This window comes from Lontra canadensis, unplaced genomic scaffold, assembly GCF_010015895.1.
Source record: "Lontra canadensis isolate GAN:19392208 unplaced genomic scaffold, GSC_riverotter_1.0 scaffold25, whole genome shotgun sequence".
Classification (NCBI taxonomy): domain Eukaryota; kingdom Metazoa; phylum Chordata; class Mammalia; order Carnivora; family Mustelidae; genus Lontra; species Lontra canadensis.
This window is the reverse complement of record NW_022631019.1, coordinates 10,715,785-10,734,886: the sequence shown is the minus strand read 5'-3', so window position 1 is coordinate 10,734,886 and position 19,102 is coordinate 10,715,785. Positions and strand designations below refer to the sequence as shown.

The following is a 19,102-nucleotide window of genomic DNA, read 5'->3' as shown; positions in this document are numbered from 1 at the left end:
GCCACCTGAGCAAGTGCTGCCCCAGCACCGGGTGACCACGTCCCCTTCCTCCCTCTTCCTGCCCCTCCCCTCTTCCACCAACCAACAAGAACCACACACACATAAGAATATAGACTTTTATCTTATTTTAGTTAAAAAAAATAATTGTACCACCAAATGAAGAAGTAGCTTTCTTTGGGGGAAGGTGAGAAGGGAGGGGGGGGAAAAAGAGCAAAAAGCCAAAGAAAAAGAACTTTTTATATTCATCTGTATAAACATATCCGCTAAGGCAAACGCAATCCGGGGCCAAGGCACTGGGGTCAGTACCTCCAAATTTCTGCAGATTCTAAGGCCAAAAAAATAAAACCTCTGCAAATCCAACAGGAGTTTTGTGGATTCTTGGGGCATTTTACTAAAATAAAGAGTTATCAAGTTTAAAAAGCAGTGACGTCATGACACACACGGAAAGTTGCATAACTGTGGCCTCGACGGCCATTCACTTGTTTGGCTGAGTGACGGGCACAGTTTCACGACACGGCAGCGGACACAGACGCACACACACACGGACACGCACGCACGGAAGTGAGCACACTGGGAGCTGCGTGGGACCGGGCTGGTGGCACAGGCGTGGCCACCGTCCGTCTTCAGATGGGCACAGGGAGGGCCGGGGTCCCCATGCTTCCTCGGCTGCGGGGGGGGCGGTGTGTGACGGGACGGGTCCCGTCGCTGGTGACAAGGCGGTGCCCATCACTTGGCGGAAGGATGGCTTGAAGGGGCCCAGTAAGGCCCCCGCTCCCCACTGCCTGGTCCGTGCAAACCACTTAAAGCACTTCTTAGACACGTCCTGGAGAATGGAACCAGGCGCTGGTTTCCTTCCCATGAAGGGGCCAATCCCTCTTCCCCACCCTGCTCTCTCCAGAGCCCCTGGGACCCCCGGGTGGTTCCAGGGAGACTGGGGAGTGGCCTTTCTGCCCCCGGAGCCTTCCCTGCCCGTGATCCATGGCACGGCCGGCAGAGTGTGGGCCCGTGAGGTAGATGGGCACAGCTGCCCCTCACCCTTGCCTGGCCGGGTCCCAGAGTGCCAGGGTCCCCATGTGAACATGGGGGACCGGGGCCTGGGTCCCTCTGCCAAAACAGAAGCCCCCCTCCCCAACCCCGCCCCCAGCAGAGAGAGGAGGCAGGGCTGGAGGAAAAGTCGTCGGGGGTGGGGAGCCCCAGTGCCTTTGCTTAGCCCCTTTGTCCCGCTCTCCGACAGAGCTGGCGCCGGCCACCTTCTTGCTGTCCGTCCTCCCCCAGTCTTGGAAGCTGCTCGAGGGCCCCAGGGGCTGCGTGGCCTGCAGGTCAAGGGCAGGCCGCTGGGCGGGGAGGACGAGAGCGCACGGAGGGCAGGCATGGAGGGCAGGCACCCGGAGCGGGGAGGCCCTCAGGGCCAGGAGCTGGGCTCGGAGCAGCTGCAGCGCTGGTGCAGGCAGGGGGGTGGCCGGGGGCGAGAGACACGCAGGAATCGCCAGGGAGGAGGGCTGGGCCGGGCGAGGAGCCGGCAAGGGGGGCCCGGCCTCAGGAAGAGCGGGAGGGAGCAGGGGCACCGGGCCGCCTGGGGCGCCCCTCAGCTGGCCCCGTTCACAGGCTTGGCAGGTTTTCAGTAGGGTCCCTTCGGACAGAGCCCAGGATTCAGACGTGGCCTCCAGTCCGCCCGCCCCCGCTGGCTGCACCGGGCGCCGGGGCCGGGGCCAAGCGGTCAGGCCGCAGCCCCTGGCTACTTGAAGGTGGACTGCAGCTCCTTGAAGGCTGCCTTCCGCTGCTTCATCTCCTCCGCCTGCTTCTTCCTCTCCTCCTGCTCCGCCTTGATCTCCTCCTCGAAGCGGCTGGACACGTTGATGGCCTGGACCTGCAGGGGAGGCGGGGGCGACGGGGGTCAGGGCGGGAGGGGCGTCTGCGCCTCCACTGTGGGCTCTCAGACCCCCTCCCCCTGCCAGCCCGCAGACCGCTCTGCCTATCGCTACCTCTCTGAGCCTCAGTTTCCCATTCAGAGCCTGCCGCTCCGTAACTGACTCGTGGACTCGTTGAAGGGACTGGAAACTAGAAGGTACACTTGGTAGCGGCTGCCTAGTGGGAGTCCCGGAAGCGGGGGCTTCAAAGCTGCTCTTCTTCTTTATTTTAATTTTTAACTTTTATTTATTTATTGGGGGGTGGAGAGCACAAGTTGGAGGGAAGAGCAGAGGGAGAGGGAGAAGCAGACTCCCTGCTGAGCAGGGAGCAGGACACAGGGCTCGATCCCAGGACCCCGAGATCATGACCTGAGCCCAAGGCAGAGGCTTAACAGACTGGGCTGCCCAGGTGCCCCCGGAAGTTGCTATTCTTATCTACTTCCTGTCCTGGGAAGCCCAGATGCAAACAAGGTCCCACTGAGGAACCCTGGGTCATCCCATCAAGCCCAGAAGCCCAGAGGGAGGAGGGACACGGCCTTCAGAAACAATGTTCTTAGTTAACATGGGGAGAAGGAGAAACCAGGAAAAGCAGGTGCTCTGGGAGGTCAGAATCCAGCAAGCTCTGGGTGTCCCCTCCATCAAGTGTGTGCGGCACTGGGAGGTGCTGTGCACCTGGGTGCCTCTGGGACCCATCCTCCCTCTGGGTGAGGGCTGGTGTGGTGGGGGTCTCCGAGAGGCCCCTGAGCCCATGCCGCGGTTTCTTTTTTTTTTTTTTTTTTTAAAGATTTTATTTATTTATTTGACAGAGAGAGATCACAAGTAGACAGAGAGGCAGGCAGAGACAGAGAGAGGGAAGCAGGCTCCCTGCTGAGCAGAGAGCCCGATGTGGGGCTCGATCCCAGGACCCTGAGATCATGACCTGAGCCGAAGGCAGCGGCTTAACCCACTGAGCCACCCAGGCGCCCCCATGCCGCGGTTTCTGCGCCTGCCCTGCCATCTCTTGGGCACCCCGTTCAAGGACTGGTCCTTTGGGGGTAGTGGTTCTGTGGGCCGGGCAGAGAAATGGGCAAGCTGGAAGGGACCTCGGCCTGGATGGAAGTGACAGAAGCCAGGAGCACTGCGGGCCTCACGCAGTCCAGCCCTCGCATCAGTGCCGCATCTCCGATCCGTGGCCCCGGCAGGGACACGAAGGGTGAGCACGGACCCTGGGGCTAACTCAGGGTCCTGTCCTCCCCAGGGCACCCTTGCCCTTGAGCTGGGGGTCAGGGTGCTCCCTACCCTGGGCTCCACACAGCCTCGGGTTCCTCACCTTGGCCTCGAAGAAGCTCTTGGCCCCCTTGACACCCTCGGTGGAGACATCGATCTCGGAGAGGCGGGCGAGCACATGCAGCCCGCTGTCTTCCTGCAGCTCCCCAGCAGCTGCCTTGCGGAAAATCAGAAGGAACTGCGGGATGGAGAAAAGCATGTTGTCAGGGAGGGACAAGGGGCCTTGGTGTGCCCATCTGTCCAGTGGGAGGCAAGGGGACCCATCTCCCGCTCTCCCAGGATCCGGGGCTGCTACAGGCCTGTGTGCCCACCCTTGGCTCCCAGGCAGAGCCCCAACTGACCTCGTGTCTTTGTCCCCACTGTTCCCCCAACCAATTTACTGAGTCCCTAAGGTATAGGATTGTGCCCATTTTACAGACTGTAGAAGACTTGGAGACCAGGAAAAAGCCCTGCCCCGAATCTTAGCAGCAGAAAGTGACAGAAGGGGGGTCAGAACCCGCGTCCTGACTCCATACCATCACGGCACATAGCCCGCATCTCCCTCCCTAGACGCGTCTTCCCCACTCCTGTTCTCCTGCCCTGCCTCCTCTAGGCTTCTGGTGAGCTTGCCCAGGGAGGCCACAGCTGTCCTTTACCCAAGGCTGCCTGGGGTCCAGTACCATTGCTTGCTGGCTGTGAGCCTCCATTTCCTCCTCCAAGGAGCAGGCTTGCTCATGGCTCCTGTTCCAGAGTGAGGACGGAGACCCGGAGTCCCCCAGCGCAGAGCCCAGCCCCTTCCAGATGCAGTGCCTGTCGCTCCCTCCCTGTCCCCTCATCTCCAGCATCACAGCACCCTGTCCCTTCACTCTCTAGGCATCTCCCCCTCTACACACCAGGATCCTAGCAGCACAGGGCTTTCCTCTGGATTCCCAAAAGCCCCCCAGGGCCAAGTATACAGCAGTCACTCAGTAAGTGCTGACCGTGTGAAGGAACAGATGTCCTTCCTCCCTCGAGGAGCCTGAGAGTCCCCCACAGGGAGCGGACTCACCTCCCGGAAGCTGAGCTTGCTGTCCAAGTCCTCGTCCACCTCCTTGATCATGTTTTTCAGGCCCAGGTGGGTCTGTGGGGCTCCGAGCTTCTCCATCATCAGCTTCAGCTCCATCAGGTCAATGAAGCCATCCCGGCCAGCGTCGTACCTGGGGGAGCCAAGGCAGAGGCTGAGGACCTCCTGTCACCTCACAGCTCACCGGTCAGAGCACCACGGGCTGGACTGCGAGGCGCCGGTCACCCTATTGCAGCTGAAAGGGACCCTGGTCCAGGTGAGGGCCTGAGGTGTGGCTGCTGTTTGGTTACCTCTGGTGACGAGGAGCTCCCCACATGGCCTGTGGCCTCTGACACGTTGAACAATGCTAACTTTTGGAGCAGTGCGATGCGTAAGAAAGCTGAAGCCACAGCCTGCATGGGCTGGATGGGACGGGAACCAGCAGGGACAAAGAATTCATGACACCATAGGGGTACAGATTGTTGGGGGGGGAGGGCAGCCAATGACTCTGATGTTATCTCCAGGGCCAGCCTTGCATCCCTACCGGCCCTATGTCTCCCCGACTCCTGCTGCCACCCAGGAGGGAGACAGAAAACAGCATATGTCACAGGGCAGGGCCTCAGGAGGGAGGCCTCAGGAGGGAGGCCCACTTCTGGTTTGCTGGGAGGTGGCCTGGGGTGAATGCAGGGAACAGTGTCACAGGGTGTGCCTGCTGTGGGGGGGGGCGGGGAGGGGGATATGGCTCTGTGGCTGGAAAGGGCTGGAACGGTGATTAGGTGATAAAAGTGTGTCTGCACATTGCGGGTCTCTTTTCTACCACCAACTGCCCAGCAGACACGTGTGTGTGTGTGTATGAGGGGGTGTTGTCTAAATGTCCCTCTCCCTGGCCTCTTTGTGGTCAGAGATGGCCTCAGGGCCCGGTCCCCGCTGGGGAGATGCTGCTGGTGCAGACCACGTCCCATCAGGACGGATGTGGGCCCTCTTATCAGGCTAACCCAACACCTGTGCAGACTGCCTCCCGCAGGGGAGGCAGGGGGTGGGAAACGCGCTCTCAGGGCTAAAATGGGCTTTCTGAGCCTGGAGAGGCCTGCGTAGCCCCAGGCCTCAAGCTGCCTGGATGAGTGTTGGTGACAACAGAGTGACACAGAGGGGCTGAGCTGCAGAAACCCTTGTTCCAGTCTTGGCACTCCTGCACAAACACATACCTCGTCTCTGTGCCTTCCTCTGGGCTCCCCAGCTCCCTTCCCCCATCCCAAGCTCTATATAAGGCTCACACGACCTTGAACAACGAACAGAAACCATTTTTTTGAAATCTGTCTTTATGCTGGGAACCTCACATTGTTTATTGTATTTAATCCCCGTAATAACCTTATATAATGGAGGCTCAGAGAGGTTAGGTGACCCGCCCAAGGTCACAGAGCAGTAAAGGAAGAGGGCGGACGCCCAGCTCCTCCGCCTGCACATCTGCTCCGAGCCAGCCTGCTTCCAGGGGTCCTGGTGAGGCCCCAGCACGGAGCTGTCTGCCCTGAGCCCGGAGCAGTTGGCGTGAGGGGTATAAATAGTTCACAGACGAGTCAGTGGTTGGGAGTGACGCAGCACGGGGAGGATGGGGTTCTGGGAACCCTGCAGGGAACACGGTCCTGAAGTCTTTCTCCCCATGGGGCTGGGCTGGGGGGTGGGAGCAGGAGCAGATGGGCCGGAAATCCCTGTGGGCAGTGCTGTGGCCGGGGTGTGAGCTGCCGTGAGAGGGTGTGGTAACGGGCTGTGGGCCTCGGGAGGGCCAGGCAGGCCCATGATCCCATGCTCCAGGCTCCCCTTCAAGCTGGAGGGGCCCCGTGGGGGGCACGGCAGAGGCCCCTCCTTCCACCTTTGGAGTCTGGGAAGGGGGCTGGGTGGCTGTGGGGTGACAGGCCCGGTTCTCGCTGGGGCAAGCCACGTGGGCGCTGCCCTTCAGGGAAACCCCACTGCTTTCTGGACGGGGTGAAAGTCAGCAATGAACAGGGCTGGTTCTGGGAGACCCTGCCCCTTGAGCCTCCGGCCGAGGTGTGACGGTGACTCTCTCGCAGGTCACTGCGAGGACTGACCGAGCTCCTGCACGGTGCGCGCTTAGCCCAGGGCCTGGCACACAGAGCGGACTCCAGCAGTGGCAGAGTGAGCTCCGGCTGCCTCCATGAAGCCCCTACTGTGTGCCGGGCAGTTTGTTCTTTACAGCTTCTGTGCGCAGCAACCCTGGGCGGGTTACTTCCCCGTGTGACTGTGTGTTCCCCCAGGGAACAAGGATGGTAGGGGTGAGGGCACAGGCCCGCTGGCCAGGGACTCAGCCCCCATCCCGCAGGTTCCCACACTCTACTCTGCCGTCCCACCTGCCTCTCCTGAGCCCCAGCTTTATTTATTGCTCACGTGTACGCGTTTCTCCCACAGCTGGGGGTGGCTCAGTTTTAGAGGAAGTGCACGGATCAAGTGTCCGAACTTGGACAGAGACTTTGGCTCTGTGTTTGTTGGTCTCTGGCAGCTCCCGGACCTGGCCGGGCTGCAGCTTTATCCGCGGCTTGGACCGCTGCCTGCATCAATCAAAGGTCAATCAATTACCGGGTCTGGGCTCTCTCCTGGGCGGGCTCTGGCCCCCAGGGGGACAATGCAGGGGCTGGTCACAGCGCCAGCAGATCAATTGCTAAGGGAAGGCGACAGAGGTCAGGAAGAGGCCAGGTGCTGGGGTGGGAGCCAGGTCCCCCAAAGGAGGGACACTGCGGGGGAGGAGGGCTGTTCCCACAAGGCTCCGGGGGAGCAGGTACCTACAATGTCCCCTGGGCTCGGGGGCCACTGGATCAGTCAGGTCCCCAAGGGTAACGTGACTGAAGATGACCTTGAAGTTTCTGTGCTCACATCAGGTCTGCTGAGACAGACTGAGGCTCAAACCCCCAATTGGCCACTTGACTGCCTGATCCTGGTCAAGTCACCTGACCCCACACACCCCAGCGTCCCCATTTACAGCATGGAGATCAAAGGACCCATCTCAGGACAGAGGCAAAGGTTAAAAGAGACCAGCCACGTCAGTTCCTAGCACAGAGCCCGGCCCACTTAATGGACACCCACGGACAATAACGCCAACGGCCATAATGATAAACAGAAGCACCATCATCACTAGCTACCTTTAGGATTGAAGATTAAATGAGATGATGAACATAAAATGCCTAGTACCTAACAGGTGCTTAAAGCCTGCTAATTCATTGTAATAGAGGCCACTGAGCACTTCTGTGTGCCAGACATTACGCTAAGTACTTCACACAAAGAACATAAAAATGGCGCTGATAAGAATGATAATGGTAAAAAACACAAGGGCCTCTTTCTTGGGCACCAGTCCCGATGTGCACGTGCACGGCTGCGAGAAGCGCTCGCTGTCGACTGGACTGGAGGCAGGGGGATGGGCGAGGTGAGCTATTGCTGCCCCCAGCCTCTCCCCTTCCTCTGAGGCTCCCACTACTTCCCCCGCTAGGACTCATTCAAAGACCCCACAACTTGGGGAGATGGAAAAACAGCAGGACAGAGCCTTTTGCTCTCTTGCTGGGCAGAGGAAGTGAGGAGCCTCAGCCCGGATTGCTCTGTCCCTCCTCTCATGGGAAGGAACTGATAAGGGGGGGGTCACCGTGCCACCAGCAGGTGGATGACTGGCAAAAGAGGAGATGCCCCTGGCTGGGGAGACCCTCTCATCCCTCAGCTCTCTCCCTGAGCTGGAGCTGAGGGTTCAGGGTCTCAGAGAGACCCGGAAAAGAGCGTCAGTGCACAAGATCTGTCCTCATAGCCTGGTCTACCTGCTTCATGTTGTGTGACGGGAACTGTGGCCCAGAGTAGGCAGCAAACCAGCCTGGGGTCACACAGCCGGCAGACTGCAGGATCCCCAAAGCTGGAGACGTTCCTTCTTCCTGCCTATCTGCTTCCTTCTTCCTCCTGGTCCCATGGAGGGTCCCGAATTCTCCAGCCTGTAGGGCTGGGGCATGCTGGGTTGAGAGCCCGGCCTGGGGCCTGCCTGGGAGGGCTGATGGCACTGGGCAGGAACGGCAACAAAGCTCGCAGGCTGGGAGCTCAGCACTTTTCTCCGGCACTGGAGGGAGGCTGCTGCACCTGGCACTGTGCCCACATTCCTACCCGCCTCCCCCTGAATAGTTCCCGACAGGCAGGGCTGGGCAGCTGCCGCCCCAGATGCCGGTGACAAAGTCCCTCCCATCTACCCTCGAGAGGGGAGCAGTCGGCCACCACCCAGGCAGCCTTTGCCCCCTTGGGCCCAGCAGGTCCCACCCAGCTGGCGCTCCTCCTCCTCCCCTTGGTTCTGATAACGAGGAGTCATGGGGGCCGGGATCAACACCGGGTCTCATAACAATATTACCCTTTGTGGCTACTCTTTGCTGAACGCTCTGCCAAGGAGACCCAGTCAGGTCTTCCCAAGACCCCCTGGGAGCAGGCCTAAATGGCCCCATATGACAGCCGAGGAGATGGGAGGCTCAGGGAGGAAGTGACTTGACCGAGGCCATAGCCGACAAGGACAAAGCCGGGATCCGAACCCAGAGCTGATGAAACACACACATGCTCTCAACTGCTACGCTGTGTCCCGAGGCCCCCAGACCCTGTACCAGAGTCTCAGGCTGGGAAGGATATTGGAGGCCACTCATTCAGCCATGCGTGAAGGTCAGATTCCCAGATTTCCTGTATGTTTCTGGAATACCTCTGAGCACAGGAAGCTCACTGCTTCACTTAAGGCAGCCCGTGTTGGCTCTGGAACTATTAGAAGGTTGTTCCTTGGGCACGAGCCTCTCCACCCACCAGCCGTGCTGTGGAGTCTGATGGCAGAATGAGTTATTACAGCTGCTGCACAGGGGCAAGGTGGGGGCATGGAGACCCCGATTCTGTCCTTGGCTTCCTATCCCAGGCCTTTGCAGCTGGCCCCTCAGCCCAAGGGGGTCTCCAGGGGAGAAGCAGCTAGAGAGGGTAGTGTTTATGGACTGAGGATCCCACCAGGCCCACCTGGCTTTGGACTTGACATTCACAGACCTGGTCCTCCCTCCCGTCTCCCCCAGTGGCTCCTAGGCCTCTCTACTCTTTGTCCTATGAACTGGGAAGGCAGGTCCCTTGGGGTAGGAACGTTCTGGACAAGAGAAAAATTCTGGCCTTTCTCGCTGGTGCAGCCAGCGTTGGCCCTACCTGCCCCCTTCCGCAGGTGGCCACCCACCACCCACACACGCTGATAACCATTGGCTGGGCGTGGTGGGTCGGGTCCCACCCCTCAACCCCCAGACTGCCTGACTCATGTGGCGAAAGCCCAGTTGCTTGCCACTTCCTCCAGTTCTATCTGCAGATCGGACGCTGGATCTGTTGCCGTCAGCCAAGGAGAGGGTGTGCGTGCATGTGGCTCACGGCTCCCCCGTAACTTTGCAGTGAGTCTAAGAATCAAGTGGGAGCCCCCCGTCCCCCCAAGCTGATGGCACTCTGCTGGGGGCTTGTCTGGGCTCAGGACCTCCCCAGCTTGGGTTCAACCGCACGCTGAGCACCAGGCCAGGAGGGCACGTCCCCAGGCCTGTGATGTCAGCAACGGGGGTCCCGCCTGCTCTTAATAATACTGATCGTTACAGCGGTGATGGCAAAGAACGTTCACGGAGTGTCTAGTCCAACCTAGTCGTTATTATTAAACCTCATCTTCCTCCCTTACTGCCCAGACGAAGGAACCTGCCTTACCGGAAGGAAGCGCGGGGAGACAGCTGTGGGTGGCCTGCTGCTGCTGGCACAAGTGTTAAAAATGCGGATTCGGACCCAGTAGACCTGGGGTGGAGCTACCTTTCTAACAAGCACCCGCGCTGCTGCTGCTGCTGCTGCTGCTGCCCTCTTTGGGGCCCTTGGGAGCCAGGGACTTGGAGTCAGACAGACCCAAGTTCATACGCTGTCCCTGTCATGTAAGGTCTATGAGACCCAGGGTTCTCCTTTGCAACAAGAGAGACGGTGAGCTCACTGCATGCCATAAAAGGATTAAGTAAGAGATAAAGTGCCCAGGATGGGGTAGACGGACAGCGTTCGTCTGGGCCACATGAGGGTCCTCATGCAGCTCAGGAACCCCAGGCCTGGCTCCCCTCCAGCCGCGTCCCGCTGGCGTGGGACTCTCGCTTCTCTGCCGTCTTTGAAAAGCGGAAGGCAGCCAAGGAGAAGGCTGCGCAGCAGGCAGAGGGAGCTCAGCTGCTGGGGGCAGTGGGGACTGTCCCTGCTGAGGTCTTCTGTCTCCTCCTCTCCTTCCTCCTCTGCCTGGGCCGGCCTTGCAAGACGGCCTCCCCGGAGGTGGCGGCGCCCAGTCTCTCACAGCTGAAGCCAGGCCTCAGACCCAGAGGGTCCAGACCGGAGGAGAAGGCAGGAAGGTGCAAAGCCAAAGGGGAACCAAAAGTCCCCAGGCAGGGGGGGCGGGGGGAGGGGAGAGGTGACTCAGAATCAGAAGGGAAGTAGAAAGAGCAGAAGGGGAGCACTGAGTTTGGGGAAATCCTCCCTCCCCAGGGGTGTGGCATCTCCCCAGAAAGCCAGGCTCCTGGCTGCTGCAGGTGGAGGGACCTAGCCTCTGTGCCCCCCTAGAAGGCTTCCCCTCCTGAGGCTCCGAGAGCCCCCCTTCCCCAAGTACCCCATCCATAAACACCACCATCCATAAACACCGCCCTCTCTCGGCCTCTGGAGCTCCCTGCAGGCCAACCTGCTTCTAATCCTGCCGCTTATTATAACCTTGCGGACATGACGCTATCTCCTCGAGCCTCAGTTTCTTCATCTGGCCAATGGGGGTGAGGATTTCCCCACCTCACTGCGCTGTTGTGAGCAACTGGACCTGGGGGTTCCAGGAAATGAGGTGAGGGCGTGGGGGCAGGAGCTGGTGGAGGAGGGTGTCTGAGCACGGGACCCTCATGAGCGCCCTGGGTCCTCACGGCGGGGATAAAGGAATGGAAGTTTCCATTTCTAGCCACATGGGCCCATCCCCTCTACCCCCAGAGACCCCTCTATGCCACTGCTTTTCATGAGACTTTAAGCTTCCTGAGGGTGGGAACTTTCTTCTTCCCTTGATTCTCTAGAATTTGCCCACAGCAGAAACTTAGTATGTGTCGGGTGAATGATTATATGGATGGATTTTATGTTTTTCAAAAGCTTCTATGTTTGTAACAGCCCACGGGCTGGACATGATGGTGGACTCTTTGCCAAGGGCCGGGACTCTTTACACTGAACCCTCAGACCTTTACCAGGGAGGGTCTTCAGCCTAGGGCGAGCCTCAAAGCTGAGCCCCCTTCCCCGGGGTCTCCCGGCTGCCCCGCGGCGGCTGGGTGCTGGGGTCCCAGTCTGGAATCACCCCGGGAAGCTGTCTCTTGCTCTTTCCTTTTCCATGCCACCTGCTTTCCACATAATTAAGTGATAACGAATTCATTTCCCCATTTTTGTTATTGATCAGAGCCATATGTAGCTGCCAACCGGAGTGCCCGTTCAGCAGGAAAAAAAGGGGATTCTCATGCTGGGTCCCGCAACAGGCGAGCCCAAAGCATGAGGTTTTCGCCAGCCGGGCAGCTCCCTAGGGGGTAAGTGGAGGCAGCCAGGGGCTTTGGCAGAGTAGGCCGGGGGATGAGGGGACGGGAGCTTCCCAGTGCTCAATTCGTGCTGAGTACTCAGTTAAGTACCTCACAACAGCCCTGTGAGGTGGGTGCTGTAACTCTCCGTGTTTTAGGGTGAGGAACTGAGGCCCAGAAGGTTTAAGGGCCTTGGGATTCAAACCTATAGACTCCAAAGGCCCTGCTCTTAACTACTGTGTCCTCCTGTCTTCCAAGAAGGATGCTGGGGGAGCTGCTGAGGGATAGGGTCTAGGGAGACACGGGGGTGGGGCGGGGAGGAGCGAATGGAGAAACAGGGAGGGCAGAGGCGTCCAGAAGGAGAAGGAAGCCTGCCTCTCTGACGCACAGGGTCATGAGATGCCGTGTCTGAGGCTGAGGCCGGCCAAGCAGGGAACTAGGGCATCTTCCTCAGATTCCCTGGCAGGTTCAGAATTACGTGGCTGCTGACCTCTCGGGCAGGTCTCGACTTACAAAACCCCACAGAGCCTCACACATGCGGCTGCCAGCCCGGAGCTGGGCCCCCTTGAGGCTTTGTGGGGTCACACTATTCCCCCTTTGGCTGGAAGGTTCTAGAGAGAGCCCTGAATGGATGGGCCGAGAGAGGTGGGGGGAGGAGTCAGAAGTGCTGGGGCCGCCTGAGGCCGCCTGGGGAGGGAGGGCTGAGGTTCCGGGGGGGGGGGGGGCAGGCCTCCAAATGCTGGGCACAAAGTCTGAGCTCTGAGCGCCCCCCCCCACCGCCCAAGCCCTGCCTGATCAGTCGTACAGACAAGGGCGCTCTGGTTCGGCCACTGAAAACTTCCCTGTGACCCCAAGCAAGTCACCACACCTTTCTGGGTCTCAGTTGCCTTCTCTATAAGATGGGGAGACGGGCTGGATGTCTCTCCTGGCCGGGAGCTGCACATCTGGATGCCGAGGTCAGGGACGGCGGACAGCCTGTCTTGCTTCCCTCAATCCCCTTGGTTCTCCTTCTACCTCCCTCCTCAGGAAGGATCTGCTGATAGACACTGAATGGATGAACCAGAAGACCCTGGAAGGCAGCCTGTCATCCCCAAGGGTTCAGGACCCCTCGGAAATAAGGAGGCCATTCCTAAGTACAACCTGCTCATTTTACAGATGGGAATTAATTACTAAATAATTCAGGGGCAGAGGCAGGACTGAGGGGGAGGCTTTGTAGCTCCTGCCTTCCAAGGCAGGCCAGCTCCCAGCTCCCTAAGCCCTCCCTATCTCTTGTGCTCTGTTGGGGGGAATGGCTTCCCGGAGGGCTGGGCTCCCCTCCTCCCTGCCGGAGCCCCGGGTGGAAGTCTGTTAGCAGGGCCCCGCTTGGACCCAGGAGGTAGCGGCCCCATTAGGACAGCAGAAGCAGAACAGGGTTTTGTCCTCCCAAAAGCCTGTGTGTTGGCTGTTCGCAGCCAGGGCTCGGCTGGGTTCGGCTTGGCTGGCACAGTGAAGCCTTGTTTCCTTGAATACAAAACCTGCCCCTTTCTGTCCTCGCCAGGGCCCTGGCGGACGGCACTTCCTTCCCTAGAAGTCCAGCTCCCCGGCCCCTTCCTGCCCCCAACCCTGCCCCTTCCAAGGCAGCAGCAGCCGTGGTGCCAAGAGGTGGCCCACAGGGGTGTCCGAAGGGGTTCGGCTTCCCCCAAACTTCACCAGAGTAAACCCTGTCAAACCAACACCCCAAACAGCCTTCCTAGAAGGTGAATGTTCCCGCAAATGCAGCTTCCAGGCCATTCCTCTGGTCACACGCCCCTTCTGATCAAGCCGCGGCCCCCCAAGTCCCTACTCATTCGGGATGCCTGCGTTCTCCCAAACAGCTCTATCGTTTGTTGTTGTTGTTGTTGTTGTTTTTGGCTGGGTGTAGCAATGCTGCGGAAGCCCAGGAGAAGGAGGATTCTGGCAGAAAGACATAGGCCACTGGCCGGTCTGTGAGGTGGGAAATCAGCCATGAACACAGAAGGGGGTTTTGAACGAGTGTGTTTTCCCACGTGGAAAGCAAATGTCTGTGATGGCTTTTGGAGTCACAGATCTGAGTTCAGATCCCGGCTCCATCATTTCCTAGTTATGTGGTCTTGGAGGGTTAAATTTAACCCCTCTGTGCCCAGACCACCCAACTGTACCATGGTGATGATGAGAGTTCTACGTCATAGGGATGCTGGGTGGAATCCAGCTCCTAGATGTTCTCAGTGCCTAGACTCTATCAATCACTGATGCATTTGAACAATCTCCCCGGCATTGCCTCCCCCACTCCAGGGTGGGGAGGGGAGGGCAGGCTCTACAAGGAAGTTCCAGACAGTGAAGCTGTCTCTACCTAGCCCTGGGCTTAAGAAGCTTTCCATTTCCCATCAATCTGGGCTGGAATCCTGGAAATCCTGCTCTCCCAAGGGTGACAGTCTTTGGTGGGGAAAGAAACTTTACAACTCTCAACAAAGACCCTGGAGCCAAAGAGGTAGGCTCCTCAGGGCCCAGGGACTTCCACACAGTGGGCCAGAGGAGGGTTAAGGACTCGGTTTCCCCCCAGGCTGACCCTTGGAAAAGTATGGGGCTCCCAGCCATCCAGGTCTGGGAAACAAAACCTTCTTCCCCTGTGTGGGGGCCGCAGGCAGAAGCAGCAGTGACAAGAAGTGGGAAAAAGCCTTTCTCAAGCTGTGGGGTTGCAAAACACCCCCTTCTTGGGCTTCCTGCTTGTTGCTTGGGTACACAGCCCCATCCCGCCCTGTCCTCGTGCCTCAGCCAAGGTGGGTCAGCACCTCTCCACTCAGACCACACCCCTGGGCTGTCCCCCCTTCAGGGGCCAGGGGCAAGGGGATGGGCAACAAGAGGTGGGGAGGGGTACCACAGGGAAGGGGGCTGCGAGCTTTAACACCCCACCCCCCCAGCCTGCCCCCTGCACAACCGTGGTTGTGAAGATTTTGGTTGTCCATTGCAGTCACAACTTGGTGGACTCAGGGATGGACCCGAAGGGGACCATTTAGTCCCCATCACAGAGATTTTAAAGGTTTTTTGCAAGGGTGGGTGAGGAGGGCTGAGCCATAGGCCTGGGGGTGTCTGTCCAACCTGCTAAGACACAGTATATGGAATTGCACAGAGTAAAAGGTAGGGGTGAGAGCAACCAGACAAATCAGATAGGGAGGTGTGGGGTGTTGGAATCCTGTGTGGGAGGAAAGGGGGCACATGGTGGGGGTCGGCAGCGACTGCAAAGCTACTGGGGGTGGGGGGGAGGAAGGTTAGGGCAAGAGGAGGGAGGAACAGTGTGTGGAGGGAGGAGGGGACTCAGCCCTGAAGGGGTGATGGGTGGTACATACCTGCAAAGTTGGGGGGGGCAGTTATAGAGGGATCTCCCTAAGGAGACCACCTGAGGGTCAAGGATTGGGGACCTGGCTAGCAGAGTGGGTAGGGGTAGGGGTGGCAGGGTCTGGAGGGTCTTTGACCACAGTTTGCTAGCAGATGCTGAATAACTGAAAGGGAAGGTGGGGGGGTCTTTGCCCAGAACCTATGTTGAGGGGAATGCGAGATAAGCAGAGGAAATGAAAGGACCCTAATAAAAAGAATGGGTACAGCATAGGGCACAGGGAACCTTTGTTGAGGCGCTGGGGGTGTGTGTGTGGATGTTTTTGACCAGGGTGTTTGGGTGGGGGTGGGGAATTCGAGCAGCTAGGGAGAGGGAAAGGGAGGCCCCGGGGTCCTCAAATCTCAGGGTGCGTGGCTGTCTGGTGGGTGGTGGGGGAAGCCTCACTAACACAGGGATCCGAGGCCAGAGCCCCGCAATCTTCAGAGTCATGTGTATGGTGGTAGTGGGGGCTCGAGGGGCCTCGGGGTTACCTGGAGGGGCCGCGCAGTCCTCCACACCGATAGTGCGCGCGTATGGTGTACGGGGGGGGCCCCCGTCACCGTGAGGAGGGGTCGCGTGTCAGGGGCTCGGGGTTGCCAGACTCACACGCGTGGTGGGGAGGAGGTCCTCAAGCCTCGTGATTAAATGAAAGGGGCCGCGGGGTCGCCCCCGCCTTTGGTGTGTGGGGGTTCAGAGGCGCACGCCTGGCGGCAGGGGTCCCGGGCGGCGCGGGGTTCGGGGGTTCCGGGCCCGAGGCCGGCGCGCGGGGTGGGTGGGGGGCCGGGTCGGGCGGGCACTCACTGCTTGAACATCTTCTCCATGTCCTTGATCTGCTTCCTGGAGAACTCCTTGAACTCGGTGTAGGGGTTGAAGACGCGGCGGCTGGGCGACTGGGGCTCGCCGATGCCCTGGTTGAGGTCGGCGCGCCGCAGCAGCTTGGCGCTCAGCTCGCAGTCCGCGCTGCCCAGCGCCTCGGCCGCCTCGTCGGGCGCCCCGGCCGCCGCCGCCGCCGCCCCGTTCAGCCCGGGCTGCTCCGGGGCCTCGGCGCCGCCCTCGTCCTCCATCTGCAGCCGCCGGTTCAGCTTGCTGGCCAGCTCGTCCGTGGCCATGGTGGCCCGCGCGGCGCTCGCCTGGGCTCGGCCCCTGCTCGCCGCGCGCCCGCACCGCCCGCCTCTGGCCGCGCTCTTCCTCTTCCTGACACTCCCCGGCGCCAGGCACCGCCCCCGGGGGTGGGGATTAGGCCCCGCACGGGGCCCGCCCACTGCCCGTCCCCGCCCCCGAGCCCGTCCCCGCCCCCGCGCCCGTGCCCGCCCCGCGCCCGTGCCCGCCCCGCGCGGCCCGCGCGCCCTGGGGCTCCGCAGCTGGGGCTCTAGGGCGAGGGTGGGAGGCGCCCACCACGCCGCCATCCCCCGCCGTAGGGCTGGGGGGCCCCGTTAAAAATCCAACCCCTCCTCCGTGCTTGCTGTGGCCGCTGAGCGGCAGAGGTCGGGCTAGGGGCCGGGGACCCGGGCGGGAAGCCAGGGGATCCATCCCTTTAGTTTGGGTGTGGGTCCGGGCATCCGAGGGACGCCGCCTCCAACCTCTTCTCTGGAATCCCCACGCCGAGGAGTCGTAATCCTGAGTCTGTGACAACCTGTCGGTTGCCATGGAGACGACTCGATGTTCACCACCGGCCTTCTCAATGAGAGTTGCAGGGGTATGAAGGTGGATCCGGTGAGCGGCACCCGCCCCCCTCCCCCCTGTTTGGATCTAACTGCGGCTGAAGCCGCAGCAGCTTTTGGAAAGGGCTGGACCTGCGGTTGCGAGGGAGATGGGGCGGGGCCTCAGCTCTGAACGATCTCGGTTCGGATACCGGGGGGAGCCGAAATGGGGAAGGGGCTTGTCCTCACCCCTGGGCCAGCGCATCTCATGAATGACTTGGCAGAATAGCTGCTGGGCCACGGCGGTCCCCTGAGACTCTGCCTTAGGGGAACTGGCAGGGAGCTTTGATGCTGCCATTTCGGCGAGGGCCCCAGGGGAGAGAGATCCTTTCCAAGGCCCCATGGAATCCGGCTTCGGGAAGAGGCCCGAGAGGGTTTCTCTCTGTGGTCTGGTGTGTCACCTTTACACTGCAAAGCTGTGGACCTCCAATATCACAACCACTGTTGGGGAGGGGGAGGGCTGGCTGATAATACAGATTCCCAGGCCCCCATCCAGCCAGCTTTCTGCATGGGCCTCAGAAACCTGCATTCTAACAAGCACCCAGGGGAGTTCTGCTCCCTGAAGTTTGAGTCTCTAATCCAGACGGAGGACTGTGCTTTGTGCTTATTCTCTAAAATGTTAGGACAATGCTGAGGATCCCTATGCAGAAACTGCTCTCACCCGTTCTTGCAAAGAAAAGGTGGATGCCGGGCTTAAAATCCCTTGGTTTGGAGTCAGAGAGCACTTGAGAATGTAAAGCCAGCAAGCTGTTACAGACCGATTTGCATAGAACAGGATCCTCACTGGTATTTGTCCTTTTACTATAGTTCAAGAAAATTGCTAAATTAATTTAAAAGGTATTTTAAAAGGAATGAAATCGAGAAAAAAAAAACACTTTAGGTTTCGGAAAATGTGATGTTTTCGTTAACTTATTTTTGAGAGTGTTTTTGAGTCTAATAAAGATGTTCGGCTTAAATGACTTTTTTTTTTTAACTCAGAATTAAGTTTCTGTTTGTCTTGGGCAGTTTGCTTCAGCTAGTTGCAAAAGGCTGGTGTCTGTATCACGCATATGTGGTCTTGAAGGACCCAAAAGAAGTAAAATAGTCCGTTTTTTTATTGAATGCAAAAGACTAGGGATGGAGTGTAGATGGAAACTTTAAAAATTCTATCTTCCAGGGATGTCTGGCTGGCTCAGTTGGTGAAGCTCCCCACACTTGATTTCGGCTGAGGTCATGATCTTGGGGTCATGGGATTGAACCCTGCATTGGGCCCCACGCTGAGCATGGAGTTGGCTTGTCCTACTTTTAAAGATCTGGTGAACCTCAACCTGCCTCAACCTACGATTTAGAATGTGCCTGCGTGAAATAGGGCTGCCTTCATTATGTTTTGGATCTCCTTGATGTGGGAGCAAACTTTTAATAGTAATGAGATTATGTGGGGGTTTGCCTTCTTAAAAAACAACTTTACATATATATGAAAACCAGATACGGTTTTGGTTTGCATTATTCAGGTGGGCTGTGTCTGTCAAACTTCCCGGTTACTTACCCCTTTGGCTTGTGCGGGCACAGCACTCAGGAGGCTGGGGAGGTTCCATGACGCAGTTGGGGAATTCTTGTTCACCTATTGCATCTTATTTTTTTTTTTAAGATTTTATTTATTTCATTTGAGAGAGAGAGCATAAGCATGGGGAGAAGCACAGGGAGAGGGAGAAGCAAGATCCCTGCTGAGCAGGGAGCCCAGCATGGGACTGGATCCCAGGACCCCCGGGGATCATGACCTGAGCTGAAGGCTGATGCTTAAGGCAGACACTTAACCAACTGAGCCACCCAGGCACCCCACCTATTGTGTCTTCTAGAAGGGGAACAGATTGCCCAAGTCTTGTTGCTGGGTTATACTCAGGCAGAGCTCAGGAAATGCTGCCCTCATGGGTGAGCCCTTTTAACACTTCTTGGGCTGATTTTCTCACAGGTTCTTGGGGTTTAAGACAGGATGAGAGCCCATGACGCTCCATTCTCTGCCTCTATTTCTGGGCCCTGCCTATAGACACAGCTGTCGATCTGCTAACCCCTGAGATGCATGCCGGGGGCTGTCTTTTACTTGAACTTGTTCCTGGCTGCTGGACTTGAGGAAAGGAACCTATTCAGAAGTGGAGGCAGGGATAGCCCATGAGCCCTGATGGTGAACCTTCCAGGAACAGTTGCCAGGAACAGTTGCCTGTTCGTTAGGGGGAATTCATTCATTCTTTCTTTCTTTCTTTCTTTCTTTCTTTCTTTCTTTCTTTCTTTCTTTCTTT

General features: G+C 58.7%; 1 protein-coding gene across 1 annotated transcript; it reads right to left on the bottom strand.

Annotated features, from left to right (window-relative positions):
• Positions 1-1,608: 1,608 nt before the first annotated feature.
• EFHD2 (EF-hand domain family member D2) lies at positions 1,609-16,238 on the bottom strand. The gene is made up of 4 exons (XM_032863475.1): positions 15,931-16,238; positions 4,201-4,348; positions 3,217-3,351; positions 1,609-1,867 (listed from the first exon to the last, which is right to left on the bottom strand). Exons 1-4 carry the CDS (start codon positions 16,236-16,238, stop codon positions 1,736-1,738), a joined length of 723 nt encoding a protein of 240 aa, XP_032719366.1. The 3' UTR covers positions 1,609-1,735.
• Between the last annotated feature and the right edge of the window lie 2,864 nt (positions 16,239-19,102).